Below are 22,077 nucleotides of genomic sequence, written 5' to 3' on the forward strand. Positions count from 1 at the left end.
CTTAGGACCCCAGTGTGGGGTCCAGTTAGGGTGGACACAAGCACATTTTAATGATTCATAATTCTGGATGAAAGGAACACCAGTTAAAATTTGGAAGAAGAAGTCACGCTGGATAATCTTCTGTGACCTTGTGCAGTTTCATGTTCCCGACTGGTGACTCACAAGGGCTGCGTCCCCTGAGCCCCTGGCACAGGCTGTGCTGCCTTCTCACTGGTCGTGAGCATCTCGCGATACGAAGTGTAGTTCCTGAGCTGGCATGGGGCTTACGTGGGCTCGGGGCCTTGCCGCTCCCTGTGTCCTTGTGTGCAGGACCACACGGGGCCGCCTTCACAGACACCCTTACAAGTGGGCTTCATAGAAACGAGGAAAGAATTAGGCTGGGTGCAGACAGAGGAAGAGGGCGAAGGGAAGTGACTCTGGAGTTCAAAAGGGAAAATATTCAAATCAGCTTTGAAAAATAAAGACGTCATGTTTTTCCACAAATAGAGACATGCTAATAATTTTAATGAAAATAACTACTTTTGTTTAAATCTTAGTGCTCTACAGTAGACATGACAACTGTAGCATTCACTGTCTTGGTGATGTCTAAAAATACAAAAGCGAGCCAAGTGTGAAAATGCCTCCCTCCCAGATCAGAAGTTAGTGTAGTGAAACCCGTGTACCCATCTGTCCCCAAAGTGTGGGTTTTCCATGAATTTTTCTAAGAAGACGTGAGGTCCTGACCGAGGAGTAGCAGTCAGAGTAGACTGGCAAAGGTCAAACATGAGGGTATTCGCAGTGTGGGGTTTGATGTGTTTGTGGGAGAAGAGGTGCAAGGAGGAGGCCATGATTTGTAAATTTCTAGTTTAGGAAACCAGCTGATAATGACGACATTAATCAGGAGCACAGAGCAGGGATGCTTGCGGTTATAACCAGGCATCTGTTGAGCTGCCTGCAGTCCTCCTCCAGGATACCTGTGGAGATGCAAAATGCGGCAGCAGTGACACGTGGGAGCCCAGAAGGGTGTCTGCCTTGATCTTGAGGACGGATGTGAGATACACACTGGGGCTCTGCATGGACACGGGACGGTGTGGAGCATGGCGTGGGGTAGGACCCAGCTATCGCCACTCACAGGCTCGGCCACCTGGGCCTGGGTGGCCCTTTGCACGTCCCTGCTGCTGTTTTAGAGGCAGGATGGCGTGTGTCCCTGTATCCCTTCTCTCTAGGCTTCCTCCTCTGTTCAAGGGCGCTGGGTCCCTGCTGGACAGGCGGAGCCTTGGAGGCCAGGAGGTGGGGTGCACACAGACAGAGCACACAGGGCCAAGGGCAGGGACTCCTGCTTCCCAGGTGCCTCAGCCCAGAGTGCCTGAGGAAGGGGTGCTGGGACGCAGTGACCAGGCCTGCACTGAACAGATGCCCCTGAGAAACCTGGAGTCACTGAGAGTAGTATGAGAAAGCAAAGCAGACAGACAGATAGCACAGAGAGACACAGACACAGGGAACAGGCAGGCGGTCGCCGTCAGGATGGGGGCGGGTGGGGTGGGTGGAGAGAAAATCAGTGAGTGTTGGATCTCTTGATCTGGGCAGTGATCACATGAGTGTACCCAAGTGACAAAATTAATGGAGCTGCACACTTAAGATTTATGCGTTTTATTTTATGTGCCTTAGTAGGACATAATTAATGAAAATAAATAATGTAAAAGAAAATATCTGAACATAATTCTATCGTAACTTGGAATTCTTAAATAAAAACACCATTCTGTTTGTTTAAAAAAATTAAGAAGGAATAGCACCACCCCAAAATAAATAGGTAGATAGGTGGGTAGGCAGGTAGGTAGGTAGGTGTATGTGTCAACTTGTCCCCTAGTTGCAGTTATGTAGGATTTTTAGCCACCACGCCAATGAACTGAGTGTAGAGTCAAGAACCATTTAAGCCCTTGCCCACAAACAGGAGAGAAATAAACCCTGGCCATCTTAGGGGGCTGAGGGGAGTTGGCGGGTTAAGGAGGAACAGAGATTAGCAGGGTCCATGGAGCAGTGCTTACAGAGGGCAGAAATCATTGCCCCTGTGAATTCCTAGTGGAGAGCCAAGGAAAGCATAGGCAGCCATGAGAAGGGAAGTGGGGTTCAGCAAGAAAGCGTTTAAGGAAACTAGGCACAGTGGGCAGGAACTAAATGCATAGAGAAGGCCAGAGCAAGGTGCAGGTTCAAGGTCCGATCTGTGAGGGAGGGCAGGCTTGCAGAAAGGGCAGCTGCTGAAAGAGCTGGGGCAGCACATGGGGGCCTGGTGGTTGAACAGCAGCACACGGGCAGAGGGGGGCAGCTGACAGTACCTGCATCCTTACATGTGCCAGGCACTAGGGCGGTATGCAGAGGGACCCATTACTGCTAGCTCTCTTATCAGCAGGGATGGCAGAGACTGGCAGGCAGCACCTCAGGCTGCTCAGATAATTGAGGATTTCATAGAAGAAAATTTTACCCTGCAACTAACTTTTCCCACTGCCCACCAACATTCTCATGGTACGCTAAATTCCCCGTGGCATACTAACTTCCCCGTGGTGCACTAACTGTCCCATGGTACACTAGTTTTCCCATAGCACACTAACATTCCTGTGGTGCACTAACTCCTCCGTAGAACACTAATTTTCCCAGGGTGTGCTAACTTTCCCACGGCACACTAACGTTCCTGTGACACACTAACTTCCGCATGGTACACACCAACTTTCCCACAGTACAGTCACTCTCCCCGGGCACCGACTGCTCTGTTATACACTGTTTCCCATGGGATACATTAACTTTCCCGTCATGCACTGACTTTCCCACGCACACAGACTTTGTTATTCAGCAGGTAATTCCCTCCTCTGCCTCTCACACTCGGGCTGATTTCCAAGCCACGGCTTGTGCTGCCATCTGCGGTCCTAACGCAGCCTGTGCACCTGCTCTCGCAGGGCGCTCTCCACATTCTGGGACGCCTGCAGTCCGCCGGGAGCCGGTCCCTCCTGGCGTGGGGGCGCCCCCGCGGGGACGCTCACAGGACGTTCAGAAGCCTCATAGAATCCCCTCTCCGTCCCTGTGGCCACTCTGTCCATCCCACATGTGGGCACGTTCATTTTTTCTTTGTTCCTGTTTGTGTTCAGTGTTGGGGTCCCTCCGTCCTTATCAATTTAACTTAATTTGTTCAGTATATAAAACATTTAATACAGCTTACATGTCAAGGCTCTGTACAGAGTTTCGTCAGAGAACTTTCATTCCCTTCCAATCCCTTCTCTTTTGTTCCAGCCTACCTTCTAGGAAACAGTTTTGTTACTTTCTGGTGTATCCTCCTGTTTCCTTTTGGAAGAATAAATAGGCAAAGCCAATAGTACATATACTCACATTTTTCCACTTATTTCCCCCAGTCTTTGCTCTTCTTCCTTGTGGAAGTCCTTTCTCCTGAGAGGGATGACAACTGTGTATCCTCTTCCCCCAGTTCTTTGTTTTTCCCCAGAACGTGCCGTCTGTCAGCCCAGACACCCCTCAGTCTTCTTACGGCTGTGTTATTCCAAAGGTGCTTTCTTCATTTCTGCTGTTTTGCTAATATGAACAATTGTTCGGTGAATATTTTCTAAATCTTTGAATTACATGAAAGACAAGCCTTGCAGGTGCTGGCACAGACACAGGTCACCTACAAAGAAAATCAAGTTTGGTTTAGGTTTGTGTATTTATATAACATCGTACCTGGAACAGGACCTGATAAGTAGTATCTGTCTCGTTTAAAGTTGATTCTTACAGTTAAGTCACTCATGCACATAACGATTACCTATCTTAATTGATTCTTCTCACAGTCATGCCATTTCTGTGTTAATGTTGCACACATTGTACCATGTGGGCTTCCACCCCTGCTCCGTAGCTCAGCAGAGACAAGACCCCCTTGCTGTCCTTGCCACCTACCACAGGACTAGGTGGTATCTTGTATCACCGTTGCCCATGTGGTACTACCAGTTGCTAGGTGGCTGGCTTTTGAGCACCTAACAGAATGCCTGGCATTAGCAGGTGCTTAACATATTTGTTACCTGAAGGAAGGGATTAAAAAAAACATTACTGATTTAGAAAACAGTGAATAAAAAGAAATGGTGTTTTCACTTCCTATTTTTCCAGTAAAACTTTGCATCTGCTTTACTCGTTTTTCTCTGTATTTTTTTCTCTCCAAATTTAGTCTGTGCTGAGACCTATAACCCTGATGAAGAAGAGGAAGATACTGACCCAAGGGTAAGAGCTGCTGCAAAGGCGCTGGGGTGTCATCTTCCCTTCTCCCCATCTCTTACCCCCCCAACTAATCATGCTGGTGATTAAAATGTAAGGACAGAGTAAAGCCCCAAGATTCCATTGTCTATGTAGCAGACTGACAGGCATTAAGAATGAAAGTAAGATCAGCTGAGGTTGTGGTGAGCAGAGGGCCTGGCTGCAGCTGCCGGAGCCTCACCCACCGCCTGGCCAGTGGCTGTGGTGCCACCTGCGTCTGTCTAGCCCCAGCAGACAGCAGACCGTCGCTAAGGACACCCTCGGAGATCACTGCAGTGTTGTAAGTGAAAAACGGAAGCAACCTGAAGGACCCAAAAGGGGATGTCCAGGGGCTGAGACACAGTTCATTCACATCAAGAGGCCCTGCAGCCGTTGGATGTGATGGTTCAGGACTATGCTTAATGACATGGTCCAGTGATTATATGAGGCACTTTTACAGAGCATTTTATGAAATGAAATTAAGATATGTCTACCTGCCCATCTGTTTACTTATCCATTTGTACAAAGACTTATGTCTGGAAGGATGTATCCCAGATGTTGACAGTGGTTGTGGTGGGAATGTGGTTGACTTCCAGGTGCTTTAAAAAAAAAAAAAGACAGGTTTTTGGACTTCAGTACAGTTAATAAATTACTTTCATAAAAGCAGATATGAAACCTCATCTTTAAAAAGATTGATGTTATTATAAAAGAAACTTTAATGATCTTCTAAATATGCCTTAAAATGAGTATGCGTGAAAGATCTCAGGAGCCTAACAGTAAAATGCTACCATTGTGTGACTATAACACACAGGTAGGGTTTTTTTTTGTTTTTTTTTTTTTGAGAGGGCATCTCTCATATTTATTGATCAAATGGTTGTTAACAACAATAAAATTCTGTATAGGGGACTCAATGCACAATCATTAATCAACCCCAAGCCTAATTCTCAACAGTCTCCAATCTTCTGAAGCATAACAAACAAGTTCTTACATGGTGAACAAGTTCTTACATAGTGAATAAGTTCTTACATGGTGAACAGTGCAAGGGCAGTCATATCACAGAAACTTTCGGTTTTGATCATGCATCATGAACTATAAACAATCAAGTCATAATATGATTATTCGTTTGATTTTTATGCTTGATTTATATGTGAATCCCACATTTCTCCCTTATTATTATTATTTTTTTAAATGAAATGCTGAAGTGGTAGGTAGATGCAAGATAAAGGTAGAAAACATAATTTAGTGCTGTAAGAGGGCAGATGTAGATGATCAGGTGTGTGCCTGTAGACTATGTGTTAATCCAAGCTAGACCAGGGCAACAGAACATCCACGGATGCAGAAGATTTCTTTCAAAACGGGGGGTGAGGTTCTCAGCCTCACCTCTGTTGATCCCCAATTTCTCACCTGATGGCCCCCCTGCGACTGTGCCTGTCTTAGGTTGTTCCCCCCTTGAGGAATCTTAACGGGTAGGTTTTTAACATTTTTTGTTCTGGATATTGTAAAATTCTTGATGACTTTTCAAAGCTAAAACAATATTTTTACTAACTTTTTAGTATCACAAACTTAAAATGCTTAACACATTCCGGTCTGTTACTTCTGCCAGATTGTGCTGTCCCACCTTCGGGGTGAAGGAGGCCCTAGGAGGAGCCCAGCGGGTGCTGCAGTGGCAGTGATGGGCCGCGGCAGCACCGTGGGTTCTCAGGGGGGCTTTTGAGGGCTGTCTGTGACCCCAGCGGTGGCGGCAGCAGCCTTTGGGTGCCCAACAGGCACACCGTTGTCCTCCCGCTCCTTTAGTCCTGTGGCCGCCGAGGTCCCCGCTGTCTCACGGAGGCTGCAGCGGGCAGCCGGCTGGTGGCCGCCCGGTTCTAGCTGCTCCCGCCACCCAGCTGTCAGGCCCAGATGTTTAGGGTCACCCCAGCTCCTCTCATTTTTTATACCCACATGCAGTTCTTCACCACCACAGCTCCCTCACTGGGCTATTGAGTGGCTCTCCTGGGCCATGCCCTTGGCTCAGCAGCTGGCCTGCATGGACGTTAGGCAGACCCTCAGCCCACCTGTGACCTACGGTGCCATCTTCCTGCCCTTTTCCCCTCAACCTGCCTTGGCCCCCGCCACACCCCTATCATCTCCCACTGTGCTGTCCCCACCCCCCCACCCCCAGCTGGGGCGCTCTTCCTGCCCAACAGCTGCCCTCCCTCCCTCAGCTCTGCCTGCCTCCTGGGCATCTTTGCACCGATGTCACCTTGTCTCAGGGCCTCATCTGGCCACTCGCACTTTTTATCACCCTTCCCTGCTTTGATTTCCCTTCAAGCTCTGTCACAGTCTAACATATTTATCAAATGTGGGAGCAGGCCTTTCTCTGTGTGTTCACTGCTGGGTCCCCAGGGGTAGGACAGTTCCTAGCACCAGTAGATGCCTAATATTTGTTGAATAAGCAGATCTAAAACCCTCTGCTTGAATGATGAGGCTGCCTGCCACACAGCCCCCACTGGGCCCCAGGTGTGTCCTCTTCCCCTGAGCCTGCCCCCCATGGCAAGGGCACTGCTCGACACTGGTATAGGATTGAAGTTACCATTAACATGTTCAAAATTTTTCCCACTTTTAAGAGAAAGGAATATACTGATTGGTAAGTAAGTAAGATTTTTAAATGGAATAAAAACATGTCCCTGCTTTATTTGGATTGGCAGGTGGTTCACCCTAAAACTGACCAGCAGAGATGCAGGCTTCAGGAGGCATGCAAAGACATTCTCCTTTTCAAAAATCTTGATCAGGTAACATTGATTCTTTAAAAATACTCTTGTGTTTCTGTTTTTTTCCTACTTGTCATTTAAACAGCTTTTAGCATCTTAGCCACAGCCATATGGAGAATACACTTCAGGTTCACTTTACTTACAAGTGTCTGTATCATGTTGACCCCAAACAGTGGTGAGCTTTTCAGGTGACTTTTAGTATTTCTGTAAACTGCTTTAGCATCTTCTCAGGACAACAGCATTTGAGGACCATGTTAAAAGGAGGTGCTCAGGCTTGCATGACTTCATTTGTACGGTCTGAACTTATGCTGCACAAGCTTTCTGCAAAGATGTGTGATCTGTCTTCACCAGCAACTGTTAACCCACTGAAGTGTGACACTTCTTGGATCCCAGGTGCCATGCAGCACGTGTGGTTATTTCTCATGAGGGCCTCAGGCACCGGGGCGCACAGGGTGGCCCCGGATGGAAACAGAGAGCCAGGGCTACCTCCTGAGGGCAGAGAATCTTCAGATTTCCTGGTTCTTCTCTACTTGGAGGGTCACACGCTGAAGCCACCTGCATGGAGTTGCTTGGCCCCCTGGAGAAGCCCAGAACATGCAGAGGCACGAGTAGAGCCCCCTAGCAGCTGCTGCCGATGCATTCTGAAGACACCCCCGTGGCCTTCCCGGGGAGTCTGGCCGGTCAGACATAAGAGTTTGTGATCTGTCAGTCAAGGGAATCAACCTTCCCTGGTGTCTGTGAATGAGTCTGTTTGTCACTGTGGCTGTAGAAATAGCCAGCAATTTACTCAGTTTCATTAGTCTGAGGCTGACTAAAACAAAGGGCCACGTGCTCAAGGAGAGGCTGGTTGTGAGAAATACGGGTCTGTGTCACCTGTTTTCCCTGGGAGGCCTGTCTGTCTGTCTCAGTGGAACAGGGCCTCCTTCGTTCCTGTGACTAAGCCCCATGTAAATTTTATACCGTTAGACATTCTAAGGGCTGTTCTGTGTCAGTCTAATACTCAGAGTCGTCTTAGTGTCAGAGAATACCACCTCACCATTTTAGCATTGCAAAATGACACCTGAATTTTCAGGTTTAATTATATTTTTCTAACATTTTATCATAAAAGTATTCAAATACAACAAGGTTGAAATGCATTTACCCACTGCTTTGCTCCTCGCAAGCATTAAAATTGGGCCGCGCACCCGCCTTTCAGCGAAAGGGTCGGCGTGCCTCCCTGTGGAGCCAGGCAGAGTGAGTCTCAGCCCGTCAGCTCTCTCACTGCAGCGGGGAAGCAGCCACCTGCATATGCAGTGAACGGCGTCGCAGTGCTCCGGTAACACAGAAAGGGGTGGCTGTTTGCTGGCCTCTGCATTAGTCCATCGTGTTTTGGGGTGAGTTTCAGAATAAATCGCAGATACTGTATACTTTCCCTGAAATACTTGGGCATGAGTATCATGAACCAGAGTTCAGTTTGCATACAGTGAAGCGCCTTCCCTGTGGTCCAACAGGTGTGTGCACCTACATAACCCACCGGTCCGGAGAGAAGGTTGCCTCCACCCCAGGTAGTCCCCTCCTGCCACTTGGCGATCAGTTCCCCACTGCCTCAGCGGCGGCACCACTTGGATCCATTCCTCAAGCGACTTGCCTGCAGCGCGAGTCCCGCAGCTGTGCTCTGTGCGGGTCCCCACACAGCATTGTTCGAACTTGGCCAGGTCGCATGCATTTCATCATCTGTGTTCTTTCCTCACTCTTGTGAACTAGTTTCAGACTCATGGAAAGTTGCAGAAATAGCCTTGTGTCCCCAGGGCCCTCTTTCAGCCACCCGGTACCGGCCTGTTGCGTGACTGTGGCACACAGCTAGGCCCAGAGGCGAGCGCTGTTCTGCGAGGTCATTAAAGCACCTGCCTTGCCCGACACAGCCCGCTGGGAACCAGTCCGGAGTCCCATCGCTGGGCCCCTAGCAGCTAACGCACCCCTTGTCTCTGGGGGCCTCGCGTGGGCACGAGCACCGGCTCACCTTACAGAAAGCACCCAGTCTGGGCCGCCTGCTGCTCCTTGGGGTGGGGGTGTGGCTGCACATTTTTGGCCAGGCTGCCTCAGAAACCAGGCTGTGCCCCCTGGAGCACCCTCCGGGGTCCGTGATACCCGCTGTCTTAGGGCCGCCAAGCAGCAGATGCCAGTTTCCGGCCTGCTTTCCTGGTAACAGCTACCTGGCCTTTCTCTCGTTTTTAGCTCTTAAGAATAATGCTATAGATGTTTTGTTCGGCTCTTTCTGTGAACTTTCCCCCCCATTTCTCTTCAGTAAAATGCCTGAGGGCAAAATTGGTGAGTCACAGGGTAGGTGTATGTTTGATTTTATGAGAATCTGCTGGGTCCTTTCCAAAGCAGTTGTACCATGCTGCATTCTTTCCAACAATACATGAGATTCCCTGTGACTCCATATCCTTACCAACATTTGATATTTTCTACCTTTTCAAATTTTAGCATTCTGATGAGTGCATTTATTTCAATTTTTAAAAATTTATTTCCCAAATCTCTGTTTTAAAATTTTCAAGTTTACGGAAAAGTCAAAATAGTACCTTGAGCATTCACACACCCTTTACCCAGACTGACCAAGCTCACATTCTGCCACATCCACTGTCCTTCATGTGTACGTACACACATGTGAGTACTTATAGACTGCGAGCCATTTATGAATATATTTAAGACATTGCGACTCTTAGCCACTGAATACCTTTAGATGTACTTGCACGAACAAGGATAATCTGTATTAACACAGTGTCCTTGTTAAGTTCAAGGATGTAACGTTGGCGGAATAGTATCACCTGGTGCACAGTCCGTATTCAGACTTTCTTAGTAGAGGCCCTGTAGCTTTTTGCTTCGTTTCTCAGTCCTCGGTCACATGTTGCTTTTGGTTGTCACTGTGTCATTTTAGTCCCCGTTAACCTAGAATGCCCCCCACACCTTACTCTGTATGTCCCGACAGTGGTACTTGTGAAGAGTCACTCAGGATGCAAGGCCGCCAGAGGACAGCCCCCACCCCCGGTATAGGTGCGCATTTGCCCGGATTGTACGTGAGAATTTGAATTTGTTACCCGTATTTAAACAGGACATTTCTGATAGCACCAGGCTCGCGTTTCACGTGAATGTGGATGGCACAAAATTCCTGTTAAGTATTTTCTCTAGTCAGCCTACATGGGATGTGGAACGAAGGAGACGCTCTTTGATAACAAGTATCGTAGGTGGCAGGTACACTGACAGAGCGCTAAATCCTGGGGAATCAGGCAGCCATGAAATACTTCTTGCCAGATTTCAGGCCACATTCCTACAAAAAGGCAGCCTTTCTTCCAGCTGAAGCTGGTGTTCTTTAGTATCCCTAAATGGTCCCTGATCTCCCTGCCTGAAGAGGGATGCCAGTCCTGGGCTGAGACTGCCGTGTTGCTAGAATTAATAGCGTTGATTTGTTTTCTTTACTTGTAAGTCACCTTCTGGTTGGGGCAGGTAACGCCGGAAAGTCAGTCGTGTATGTAAATGACCGAAGCAATATTAGCTGTCCCATAACAGTCACTTGTGGGTACCTGTCATGTCCTTAGACTTTTCTCTGTCAGTCATAAAAATGGATAAGGCAGGGGCTACTTTTAAGCCCTTTTTCACATATGAAGAAACAGACTCAGAGAGGTTCAGTGGCATGTGTGGCCGGTTGGAGCAGCTGCACTGCTGCACGGGACACCCGCTGAGGCTGTCCAGCCCTTTATGTTTTTAGCTCTTCTAAAAACATAAAATGTTGAAAGAGCCATCAAGACCCGCGGCAGTCATGTGGGTATGGCTGGGATAATGGGAACCATGGCTTAAATACCTAAATGCATAAATTATGGGGTATTTTTTCAAAATAATACTGCCTCAGAAAAACCTAGCAACTCTGCTGTGTCCACTGAGGCACGAAGCTGAGTGGTCACAGGAAGGCATTTGTTTCTGCCAGCCCGTAGGCTTCCAGACGTCGGGGGGCAGTCTGATGTGGCCGTCGTGAGCTTAGATGAGCAGTCATTTTCTCAGCAAATGTAAACGCCATCCTTCCTCTTTGTGTGCCCTGCAGGAACAGCTTTCTCAAGTCCTCGATGCCATGTTTGAAAGGACAGTCAAAGTTGATGAGCATGTCATTGACCAAGGAGACGACGGAGACAACTTCTATGTCATAGAACGGTAGGACGCGGAGCCTTGCAGCTGGGCGATGGCATGAAATGGTGCTCTTGATGCAGGGACAGTGCTTTTCACCCTGGGCTTTGTCCAGCCCTGAGGGGACATGGGGCCTGGCGAACAAGCGTCCCACAGCCGGCCCCTTCTGTCTGCTGCCGTCCTGGGTCGCCAGCGTCACGGTAGAAAGTCTCCTTCGCAATTAGGCAAGATGTGCTTTACAAACATGTATTTGCCAGTCTTCCAGTGAACTGATTTTCTGAATACTCGTGACACTGTACTGCCATCAGGACCCTTCGGTCCCAGCCTAATTGTACACGTGAACACAGCGCCCCCACCCCTTGCCCCTGCCCTCTGCTGGCTCTGGAGACATGAAATGAGTGGGCTTGACCTGCTCACCTGAGTGTCCTGACCTCCTGAGCTCTTAGTGCCATCTGGTGGGATCCTTCTGACTGCTCCCCCACCCCCATCCTGAAAGGGGCACCTGCAGAGCTTAAGACCAGTAAGATGGAGCTTCCTGCCATACCTTCCATTTTTTTCCAATTTTTTCTTTGACGTAACTGCAGTGTTACAGAAATGTCACATGAATAGTGCAGGAAGCTCCCGTAACCCCAGATTCCCCCGGCTGGTGGTGTAGCCCGGGTGCTTCATGGTCAGGGGGCCGCAGGCCCCATGTCCCTTCTTCCGTGACACCGCAGTGTGCGTCCCTCAGGGACATGCGTGCAAGCACAGAACAGCTGTGAGAAGCCGAAGCAAACGTTTGTGCGGCACTCCTGACTGCTGTGCAGGCTGTGCTCACCCTCCCTGCTGCCCCCCGACACCGAGCACCCCCTGGTCCCAGCCAGGAGCCGCTGCACCTGTCGGTCCTCGTGCCCCGCCAGCCTTGGCCCCTTCAGGCTCTCAGTCAGAGAACCTCTCGCTCCTTGCGGCCTCGGGCCCTTGGTGCCCGGGACACAGTACCACAGCTGGAAGATGCACTTTACGTAAAGAATAAAGAGGATACAAGTAACTCCTTCTTAAAGACTGTCTCACTCTTGTCTGTTCTGCTCATGCTTCCTACACAGTCCTGTCTTTCAGTCCTGCCACCACCTCGGCAGTGCGCTCTCGCACAAGACACGAGACAGCAGGTGCCAACACTAGGGAAACATGCATCTGCCCGCACACACATTAGCTCAGGTGTTGAAATGCCCGTCTACCGAGGGGAAGATCTGTTATCTATGTAAACGAGAGGGATTCTCTTTTGTATGCAGTGAAGGTAGTTATGAACCAATGGGAATACTGTCATTCAGGTAGAAAGATACGGTTCCTGGCCTCAAAAAACTCATGGTCTAATGGAGAGAAAGACCGTTAAATAGATAATTATTACAAATATGGTGGTAACAACAATGATAAAAATATGTCCCATTATTTGGAGGAAGACCTAAGTGGGAGAGGTTAAGAAAGACCATGTTTTCTGGCTGCCTGAAATAGTCTGTGTCATTCCCAAAACGAAGCAGCTCGCGTCTCCTGGAGGAGAGACCAAAAACATGCAAGAGAATTCACTCTGAATTCTGTCCCGTGCTTGTGACCTCTGCCCTTCTGCCTTGTCTGCCAGGCTTAGTGTGGTCGGCTCCCGAGGAGGGGCAGCGGGGTTGATGCCCGTCACGGACACTTTGGTGATTGGTTTTATTCACTTAGTGATTTTATCAGACCGGTGGAGGCTGTAGGAAATTTTCAGAATAATTTAGCCATCATTTCGGTACCAGAGTGTGTGCTTCCATTTTCCCCTGTGCTTTACTGTTGAGGTCAGCTTCATTACCCCAGGTGTGGTTCAGATGTCAAGACTGATGCTACCACATACACACACAGAGGGTGTGAAAACGTGTATTACTCACATGACAAGGCTTTTTAGGAAGAGCTGTGTAGGTCCCACAAGGTCCAGAAGTGACTTGAGACAGCAGGGAAGGGTCACTGGCTTGGAATTGGTGGTGGCTGGAAGCGGGGCTGGGGTGAGGGCGCTCACGTCTGGGCCGGCGCTTGTGTCGTTTGAATTCCCTGTGAGTGCGGCAGGAGGAGCACCCAGGCTCTCCTACCGGCCTTCCCGGGCGTGAGACAGAAGGCGAGGACTGCGGGGAAAGCTGCTGACAGTCAGACATCAAAAAATGGAGTCGACTCTGCATTACACTTACAAATCTATGCTTTTTGTGTTGGGCCACACATCGTTGTATGACCTGATTTTTAAAGTCTGTTTTTAGGTTGCCATGGGATGCAGTATTATTCTGCCATCATTTATATTGACTGCATGATGTAAATGCACACGTATATTTGGCTTACCCCCAGTTAGCAGATTTAATTGTAACTTTTGCTGTGAAATCACCCAGTGAATGTCCCTGCAGTTAAATGCTTTTTGGTGTCTTTGGTGACGTCCTTCAGGAGCTGTACTGCTGGTCACAGGGTCTCTTTAGGGGATTTGTGTTGTTAATTATCTTGCAGAAACTTTGAAGCATTTATGTTTGCCTCAGTGGTGTGTTGAAAGTAGCTATTTCTCCAAGTGCTTTAGCCATCATCATGCCAGTCAATAAATAGGAAATTGCATCTTTTGGTTTCTTTATTTTAATCAGGTCTACATCCTAGTTTTCAACAGGGTACAAAAGAAAACTCAATCATTTCAATACCTGCAGGAAAAGCATTTGACAAAATTCAACACCTTTTCACAATAGAAGTTCCCTGCAAACTAAGACTAGAAGGGACTTTTCTCCAATCTGATTAAAAGCATTTATAAAAAACCTCCAGCTAACATCATATTTAATGGTGAAAGATTGATGGCTTTTCCCTTAAGATCAAGAACAAGACAGGGATGTCTGCCTTCAGGACTTCTGCTCAGTGTCGTATGTAGGTCCCAGCCAATGCAATGAGGCCAAGGAGAAAGAGGGAAAAGAAAAAGCGGACAGCATACAGTTTGGGAAGGAAGACATAAAACTGTCTTCGCTTGCACATGACATGATCCACTAGCAAGTCCCTAGAGGGCTACAAAGAAGCTAGTGGAACTGATAAGTGAGTTTAGCAATGCCACAGAATACAGGGTTGCAATGCAGGAATCCATTGTATTTCCATATGCTAGCAAAAATCTGCTGGCAATCCCCTGGAACGTTTTATATCATATGCACCTTCTGTCACATTAAGAACCTGCCAGTTCTTAAATGTATTACTGTAAGTGATAAATGGAATTGTTTCTTGTTCTGCTTCAGGGGGACCTATGACATCTTAGTAACTAAGGACAGTCAGACGCGCTGTGTTGGCCAGTACAACAGCCACGGCAGCTTCGGAGAGCTGGCCCTGATGTACAACACCCCGAGGGCTGCAACCATTGTCGCCACCTCGGAAGGCTCCCTGTGGGGACTGGTGAGTAGGGAGTGAGCCCCGTCCCATGGCACAGCGTTAGCTCCCCTTCCTTCTGGGTCTCTGTCCTTGGGCCATTAGTTCACACTATGGCTTATGGCCAGTTATTGAAAGACGTCATAGAAGGTCCTGTACCGATGTGTTTCTCCATTTCTCTAAAACAATGTCAGCAAACCATTTACTCCAAATCACAGGGGAAAGACTAGGACGCATGACCTTGCAGTTGTCAGCCCTTACTGCATTTTCTGTTTATGCTTTTACCAAACAAGTAGAGGAGGAGGTGACTCACTGTACAAGAACAGCCTAGAGAAATAACTGTCTTCAAAAGCTCTGCCGTTTTCCATCTCTGGCTGTCCCAGGACCAGCTTTTCTCCATGTCCAACATCCACTATTTATTGGGACTTTCCGATACACCCACTGGGCTCAGAGGCCGAGGGAGGCTGGCGGCCATGCTCCCAGGACGTCGGGCAGAGCCGCGGCCCCGGTCCTCTCTGTGTGACCACCTTGCTGCCTTTAGCAGTAAGCCTTCAGAGTCTAGCTCTCTTCCTTCTCGAACTAAATGACCATCCTCTTTTACAGATTCAAAACTTCACCTTTAAAATGTTGACATCTATGGTAATTTGTTTCCATTTGTCTTGCGAGCAGAATTAAACGTATACCACAGAATTACCAACATAGTTCCTCAAATGAAACTATGTTTTATTTATTCATTGAAATACAGTTTATATACAATAAAACATTTTAAAGACCCAATAGAACATGTCACTCACTGATGTAGGATTAAGGGAGCTCTTGAGAGATGGGACATACAATAGCTTAGGAATAAATCAGACATTTGGGGACCATGATTGAAAAACTTGATAGATCAATAAATGATGGGGGAAAATATATGCAGTTTGGAAATACACTTAAAGTGGTTTTAAAATACTTGTCCAGGCCATGGAGCAATGACCCCATTCCTCACTAGTCGTCCCTCTTAAAGCTAAGAGCTCTGGATGTCATACAAACATGCACCAGAAGACCCTGAGAGATGGGAAGGAGGGGCGGACTGGCCCGCTGTCTCAGGACCTGAGGGACGTGCCAGTGCCTGTGCTTCCTGTTGCTTCCCACGTATCCCAGATGGGGTGCTGGGAAGGCCACAACCCAGATCCACCAACAGGTACATGCAAAACAACCCCAAGAAAGGCCTGCCCCTGTTAGCCAGAGGACCAGGAACAGGGCAGCCTCGCAGGACAGAAAACCTCTTTGATGATAACACCCTACTCCCATCAGATTCTGGAAAGTTGCTTCCACCCCCAACGATGTCATGGGGGCTACCAGGAATCTGGACTCCCAGCCTCACCAGCAGCAAAGAGGCAAAATGAGGTGGAGTGTGGTGTTACCAGCTGGCCCTCCACTTTCCCCGCCAGGGTCCAGTCAGTGGGGTCCAGAGGGCAGGTGAACTCACACTCCCACGTGTACACACATGCTGTACCTGAACAGGGTGACTGCCCACAAAAAGATCTAATCAGGCACAGATTTTCACAACATAATGCCCACAGTGTCTAGGATTCAATAGAAAATCACTTGTTATATCAAGAACCAGGAAATCCTCAACCTGAATGAGAAAACATGGTAGCAGATAGCAGCACCAAGGTGGAGCAGACACGGACTGGCTGATGGGGATGTTACAGCAGCCGTCATAGAAACGCGACCATAAGCAGTTGCAAGCGCAGTTGAAACAGATGAGTAAAAAGAGAAGGTCCACGTGGAGAAACAGAAGACAGAATATATCCAGATGGAAATTTCAGAACTGGAAATACAACAACCAAATCAGGAAGTCACTGGATGGGGTAAGCAGCAGAGAAAGCAGAAAGAATCCGTGAGCCTGAAGCTGGAGCCACAGGAACCCCCAGCTGAAGGACAGAAAGGGAACAGGCCGCGGTGAGGTGAGGTGAGGAGAGCCTGCGTGGTGGCTAATGGCGGTGTTTGTGTCAGCAGAGTCCCCAGAAAGGGTGGGGCTAAGACGTTACTCAGAGAAGTAACAGCTGAAAAATTCCCAAAGTTAATGAAAGTAAGCTTAGACATTCCAGAAGCTGAGGGCACTCCAAACTGAATAGACTCAAGTGCACACATAATCAAACTTAAGGAAACTAAAGACGGTAAAGTCTGGAAGCAGCTAGAGAGACAAGGCATCCCCTGTAGGGGAACAAGACCTTGAATGGCTGGGTTTCCTGCTCCGGAGGCCGAAAGAAAAGAGCCGTGGAGGCAGAATTCTACCCCGTGAGGATGTCCTGGGAAGGAAGGTGCTTGGGTGGGAGGACCGAGGCTTGGTCACCAGGGAACCCACCTTAAAATGGCCGAAAGAAGCTCTTCGCACAGCAGGAAGAGATTCAGGAAGGACATTCTGAACATCAGGAATGAACGTAAATATATGGGTAGATGTACATATAAAACAGTTTTCTGAATTGCTAGATGGCTGAAGCCGAGTTGTAACACTGTCGGATGTGGTTCTCAGTGTGCACAGAGAAGACAGTTAAGACAGACTCTGAAGGGAGGAGAGGAAAGGGTGTGTAAATGGACGAAAAACTTTTGACACTTTGCCCAGACTACTAAAATGTTGGCATCACTGGACTGTGATGATGAACACATGTAAACACACTACCCAGAGCAACCACTCAAATAACTTGCACAAAGAGATGTGCTCAGAAGCTCTATAAATCAAAATGGAATTCTAAAAAGTGTTCAAGTGTAACCCACAGGAAGGCAGGAGGAGTGGGGCAGAGGAGCAAAGACAGAAGGAACACCAGAAAACAGGCAACAGTGGAGGGCGTCAGCCCCGACGCACGGGTGATGACTGCATACAGAGGGCCTGAATACACCAGCTCAATGATACGTGGTGATCTAAATATACCAGTTAGACCAGTAGGATGGGAGTATTTTCAATGACCCAACTACATGCTGTCTCTAAGAAACTCACATGATGTGGGTGGGTTGAAAGTCAAAAGATAGAAATCGATCATGTAGACACTATTCAGAAGAAAGCAGGTGTAATCATATTAAAATCTTTTAAAGTAGACTTCTCGGCAAAGAAAAATTACCAGGGTCAAAGGAGCGTTACATAATAATGAAAGGGGTAACCTACCAAGGAGACATAGCAACCCTAAAGATATATACAGCCAACAACAGGGCTTCCAAATATGTAAGGAAAAATTGACAGAAGTGGAAGAATAGACAGATCCACAGTTCTGGTTGCAGATTTCAACACCCCTTTCTCAACAATTGGTAGAGCAACTAGACAGGAAATCAGGAAAGATACAGAACTCAGCACCACCATCCAAAAAGACCCAGCAGACACGCCCCGGTCTGCGTGACCACACATGAGTACATGTCCTTGTCGAGCCCGCGGAACGTTCACCAACACAGACCTTACCCTGGGATGTAAAATGAAACAACTGAAATGAGACTGTTTCCTCTAACCGCAAAGGAAGGAAACCAGAGATAACAGGAAAACCTCCGAACACTTGGAAATTGAATCACACGCTCTTAAATGCGCTCTTAGAGAGAATGTCTCAACAGGAAATCCTTAAAAAGCACCGGCCTGTGAAGCCGCCCGCCTCGTGGCTGGGGTGTGAGATGCGGCGCCCCGGGTGCCTGGCATGCGGGAAGTGCCACAGGACCAGGACGGCGTGCGGGCCAGCCGGGCTGCGCGCCGCCCTCCTCTTCGCCCTGCCTTCCCTGCAGGCTTTTCGTCCTCTCCCTCCCATTGTAAGTAGCCCCGCGATGTCCTTTGGCCCCACTTTCGTTCTGCTTTGGTCACTTGATTTACAGCCCAGACCCTCCCACAGCTTCAGTACCACCTCCAGAAAAGTGGCGCCCAGAGGGGTCTTGACAGCCTGACCCCCCACATTGCCTCCCAAGGCCTGGCAGTGACTTCTGAGGTCAAAGCAGTGGGGACCCGACGATTCCCCTGGGTTTCTTGGGCTGCACTACACACACCCCCTGTTCTTGCTGGGGTGGCTGTCACCACAACTGCTGTGCTCGGTCCGGTGCCGCCCTCCTGCGTGGGCCTCGGAACTCCTGCCTGGAAAGGGCAGCCCTCCTTTTCTCTTCTGGACATCAGGCTTTGGCTTGGCTCTGGAACTTGATGCTGAGGACACTCCACGTCCCTGGGGTCTCCTCCCCGCTGGAAGCCGGGCTGGCGGCTGGTGTCCTGCCCTGCGCAGCGCAGCCCCGGGAAGTGCAAAAGCATGCGTAGGACACTAGCACAGACAGGCCACCTGGAGAGACGGTAGTTGTTGCCCTGCAGACAGAAACAGTCTGCTGTAGTCTTCCTGGAGGAATAGCAGACGGACTGGCCCACACACAGGAAGGCAGCTTTTTAATTACCATCTTCTCGTCTCGATTGTCCTCTTTCCACGGGACTCTAGGCCTAGGTTGGCCCAGAAAACATGTAGAAATGAATTCTGAATACAACAGAGTAATACTCCTATTACTCCAGCAGCATTTAAAGGAACATCCAACACATCCACTTAAACAAAAGTAGTGGCGAATGATGCAGCCCATTAGAGTGATCAGAGCTGGAATGGCTCTTTCCAGGCAGGCAGATGGGGGACAAAATGGGGGACAGTCTGACTAAACGCCGCAGAGCAGACGTCATTCGCACAGCAGTTCAGCGGGAGGGAGGAGCTGCCGCGGTGAGCCCTTGTAAAGCAGGTGCAGAGGGCGGGGATGGGCCGGGAGCCAGGGAGCCCCTACGCGCCTCCCCACTCCCCCAACACCCAGCCGTTGGGAACTCTATGCAGACCTCCAGCCTGACATGCCTTCCCCGTTCATTCTGACAGCCTTTTTAAGGATGTCATCATTACTTCCCCAAAACAAAACAAAACTTAAAAACCTTCCCATTCCCAACAGCCTGGGGTGGAAGAACGACACCAGCCGTTTGGGTGCACGCACCCCCTGCTCAGTTAGGAGCCTCACACCGAGCAGTCTCTCCATTAATTCAGGGCCCGCTCCTCCTCCGGGCCCCACGCAGGGTCATACTTTAACAACAGAGCTACCCCATCCCTCGGCCCGCTGTGATCTCTCCCTCCCCCGAGTCCTTGTGCACTTGTCTTTGTAGCTCACCTCGCTTGCGGTCTTAGACTGCGATTGTTTACTAATATCTTTTGTATTCTCCGCTGAGACTGTAAAGTCCCTGCGGGCTGAGGGTAGAACCATCCGGTCTGCCTCCCTCTTGGGGAGGCGCCAAGCTCACGGGCGGCTGGCCGCGAGGTCTGTTCTGCACCCGCTCGGTGGCTCGTCGGCCACCAGCTCCAGGCAGCGCCGCGGAGAGAAGTGCCGGCAACGCTCGCTGTGCTCGTGGGGTGCCCGGTTCCTTCTGAGGTGCCCTGGTATTAGCTGTGGCCCAGGTAATTAAGCCCATGTTCTCTTACACCGGCATTTACCAGAATTTTCATATTCTTCCTTCAGGACCGTCTGACCTTCAGAAGGATCATACTGAAGAACAATGCAAAAAAGAGGAAGAAGTTTGAGTCGTTTATTGAGTCCTTGCCCCTCCTCAGATCCCTGGAGGTAAAGTCTTCTGAAGAAGAGTGTTTATGGGGATTTAAGAGGAGCTGTTCGAACTATTCCATTATTAGCTTTCAAGTCATACTATTCTAAGCCATTTCTGTGTCGTACAGATATTATTTGTGACTTTGAGGTCCTGTCCTTGTAATCTGTGCGTCTGTCCGCTTTTCCAGGCATCAGAGCGAATGAAGATCGTGGACGTGATTGGAGAAAAGATCTATAAGGATGGCGACCGCATAATCACCCAGGTGAGGCCCCGCCCGGGGTCCCAGAGGGCCAGGCCTCCTGCGGGGTCCTCTGAAGCTGTGGGAACCCTCCAGGTGCTGCACGCTCTGCCCACCCTTCCTTGGCCCCATGTGTTTTTTTTTGGGTGTCGTGTTCTGACCCTGAGTCACCTCACTGTTGAGGCCTGGAGGTTGATGGGTCGTGCCCTTGCTTCCTATGCACTTGGCACCAAGGCTCCTCCTGGCTATGGCCACGTGCCGCAGACACCTAGCATCTTCAGGGCTCAGCGTGGATGCGGCCTGGCCACTGCCTCGAGTGCTCCTGTGTGCCCGTTCCCCTGTCACACTGGTCACTGTGATGACTGGAGGGTGGTACTTTCCCTGCCTGCCGGGTTTGCCTTTCAGTTGCACACACAGTGGATCGCGGACTTTCCCGGGTCAAAGCTCTGCCTGTTGTTGCGGTGAGAGCACTGGGGAGGTGTTGTCTGGATTGGGGTGCGCCCGTCCTGGAGGCCAGGACTGGGGCTCAGAGGAGGAGAGGCTCAGGTTGGTCAGGCCTCAGTCCTGAGCCCACCCTGGGGCCCGGCCAGGCCCGCAGGGACAGTGAGGCTTGTCACTGGGGAGACAGGCTCCCAGAGAAGTGCCAGCCAGAACCGCGTCTAAGTAGCGTCTCTAAGTGCTTGTTTTCTGGGTACCCTGCTGCTAATCCTTTTCGTTAGGAGTCGGTTTGATTCTGTACGCGTTCATGAAGATACCCGAGTAAGACCAGGTACCAGCACTATAGTGAAGGAGCACGTGGGCTGTGAGAATACAGAAGCAGAATGGAACTGTGGGGGGAGTGCCCTTGGAGCTGGGCTTCAAGGGTAAGAGCAGCTGAGGCCGGGGCAGAGAACAGGGTGGGCAAGGGTCTTGGCATGAGTGGTGTCCCAGGGCAGGTGCCCTGCTGTGGCAAGAATGTAGGGCTGAGTCTCAGGAATAGGACCTGCTGACTCGCCGCACTCCGAAGCTGAGGCGCCTTCGTGTACCCGCCAAGGGCCTCTGCTGTCCCCTGAACGCCGCGGGCCTGCAGCAGCTCGGTCCCGAGGCAGGAGACGCCGCAGCGATTGCCGGGGTGTGTGCGCTTGAAGATGGGAGTAGGTGGTGCAGAGCGGACATAAACCAAGAAGATTCCCGGCTTGAGGACCCCTTTGGCAGTGTCTCTGGACCGAAGGTGCCCCAATGAAGGGTCCAGGTCCGCAGCGTCACCACCACCTGGGAATGTTAGAGGCTGTTTGGAATGGCCAAAAATGCAAGCTGCTGGCCCCGGCCCCCTGCAGCAGAGCTCTGCTTCATGCTGTGTGTTTGCCCAGCTTTGCCTACACGGGAATTGCCTCCGCCGGCCTGCCGAGCAGTGTGCTGCCAGGCGCTCTCCCCACAGGGGGTCGGCCCGCAAGCACAGCAGAGCTCCTTCTACTGACGTCCGCTCTTACTTTCTCTCTGGCATTTGCAGTTTGCAGGGGCAGTGTTCAGGTGTAGCACATCCTCGTTAAATTTATCCTTGGATATTTCACATATTTGACGCTATTTTAAGTGGTTTTTCCTTTTTCAGTTTCCAGTTATCACCAAAGTACAGAAGTATAGTTGGATTTGGATATTGGCCTTTTGGAAAGTGCAGCCTTGCAAAACTCACGTTATTTCTAGTAGCTTTTTTGTAGCTTCCTCGGGATTTTCTACATTGACGATTTTTGTACCTTTTAATCACAGACATGGACTTTTCCTAGCCT

General features: G+C 49.6%; 1 protein-coding gene across 1 annotated transcript in view; it reads left to right on the forward strand.

The window, feature by feature from the left end:
• IP6K2 (inositol hexakisphosphate kinase 2) overlaps positions 1–22,077 on the forward strand; it is a 96,742-nt gene that overhangs the window by 36,486 nt on the left and 38,179 nt on the right. Inside the window, 6 exon segments of the mRNA XM_036877981.2 lie at positions 4,175–4,227; positions 6,927–7,010; positions 11,065–11,171; positions 14,390–14,543; positions 19,992–20,093; positions 20,264–20,338. Of these exon segments, the coding sequence (XP_036733876.2) occupies positions 4,175–4,227; positions 6,927–7,010; positions 11,065–11,171; positions 14,390–14,543; positions 19,992–20,093; positions 20,264–20,338 (575 nt within the window).

This window comes from Manis pentadactyla, chromosome 1 (assembly GCF_030020395.1).
Source record: "Manis pentadactyla isolate mManPen7 chromosome 1, mManPen7.hap1, whole genome shotgun sequence".
NCBI lineage: Eukaryota > Metazoa > Chordata > Mammalia > Pholidota > Manidae > Manis > Manis pentadactyla.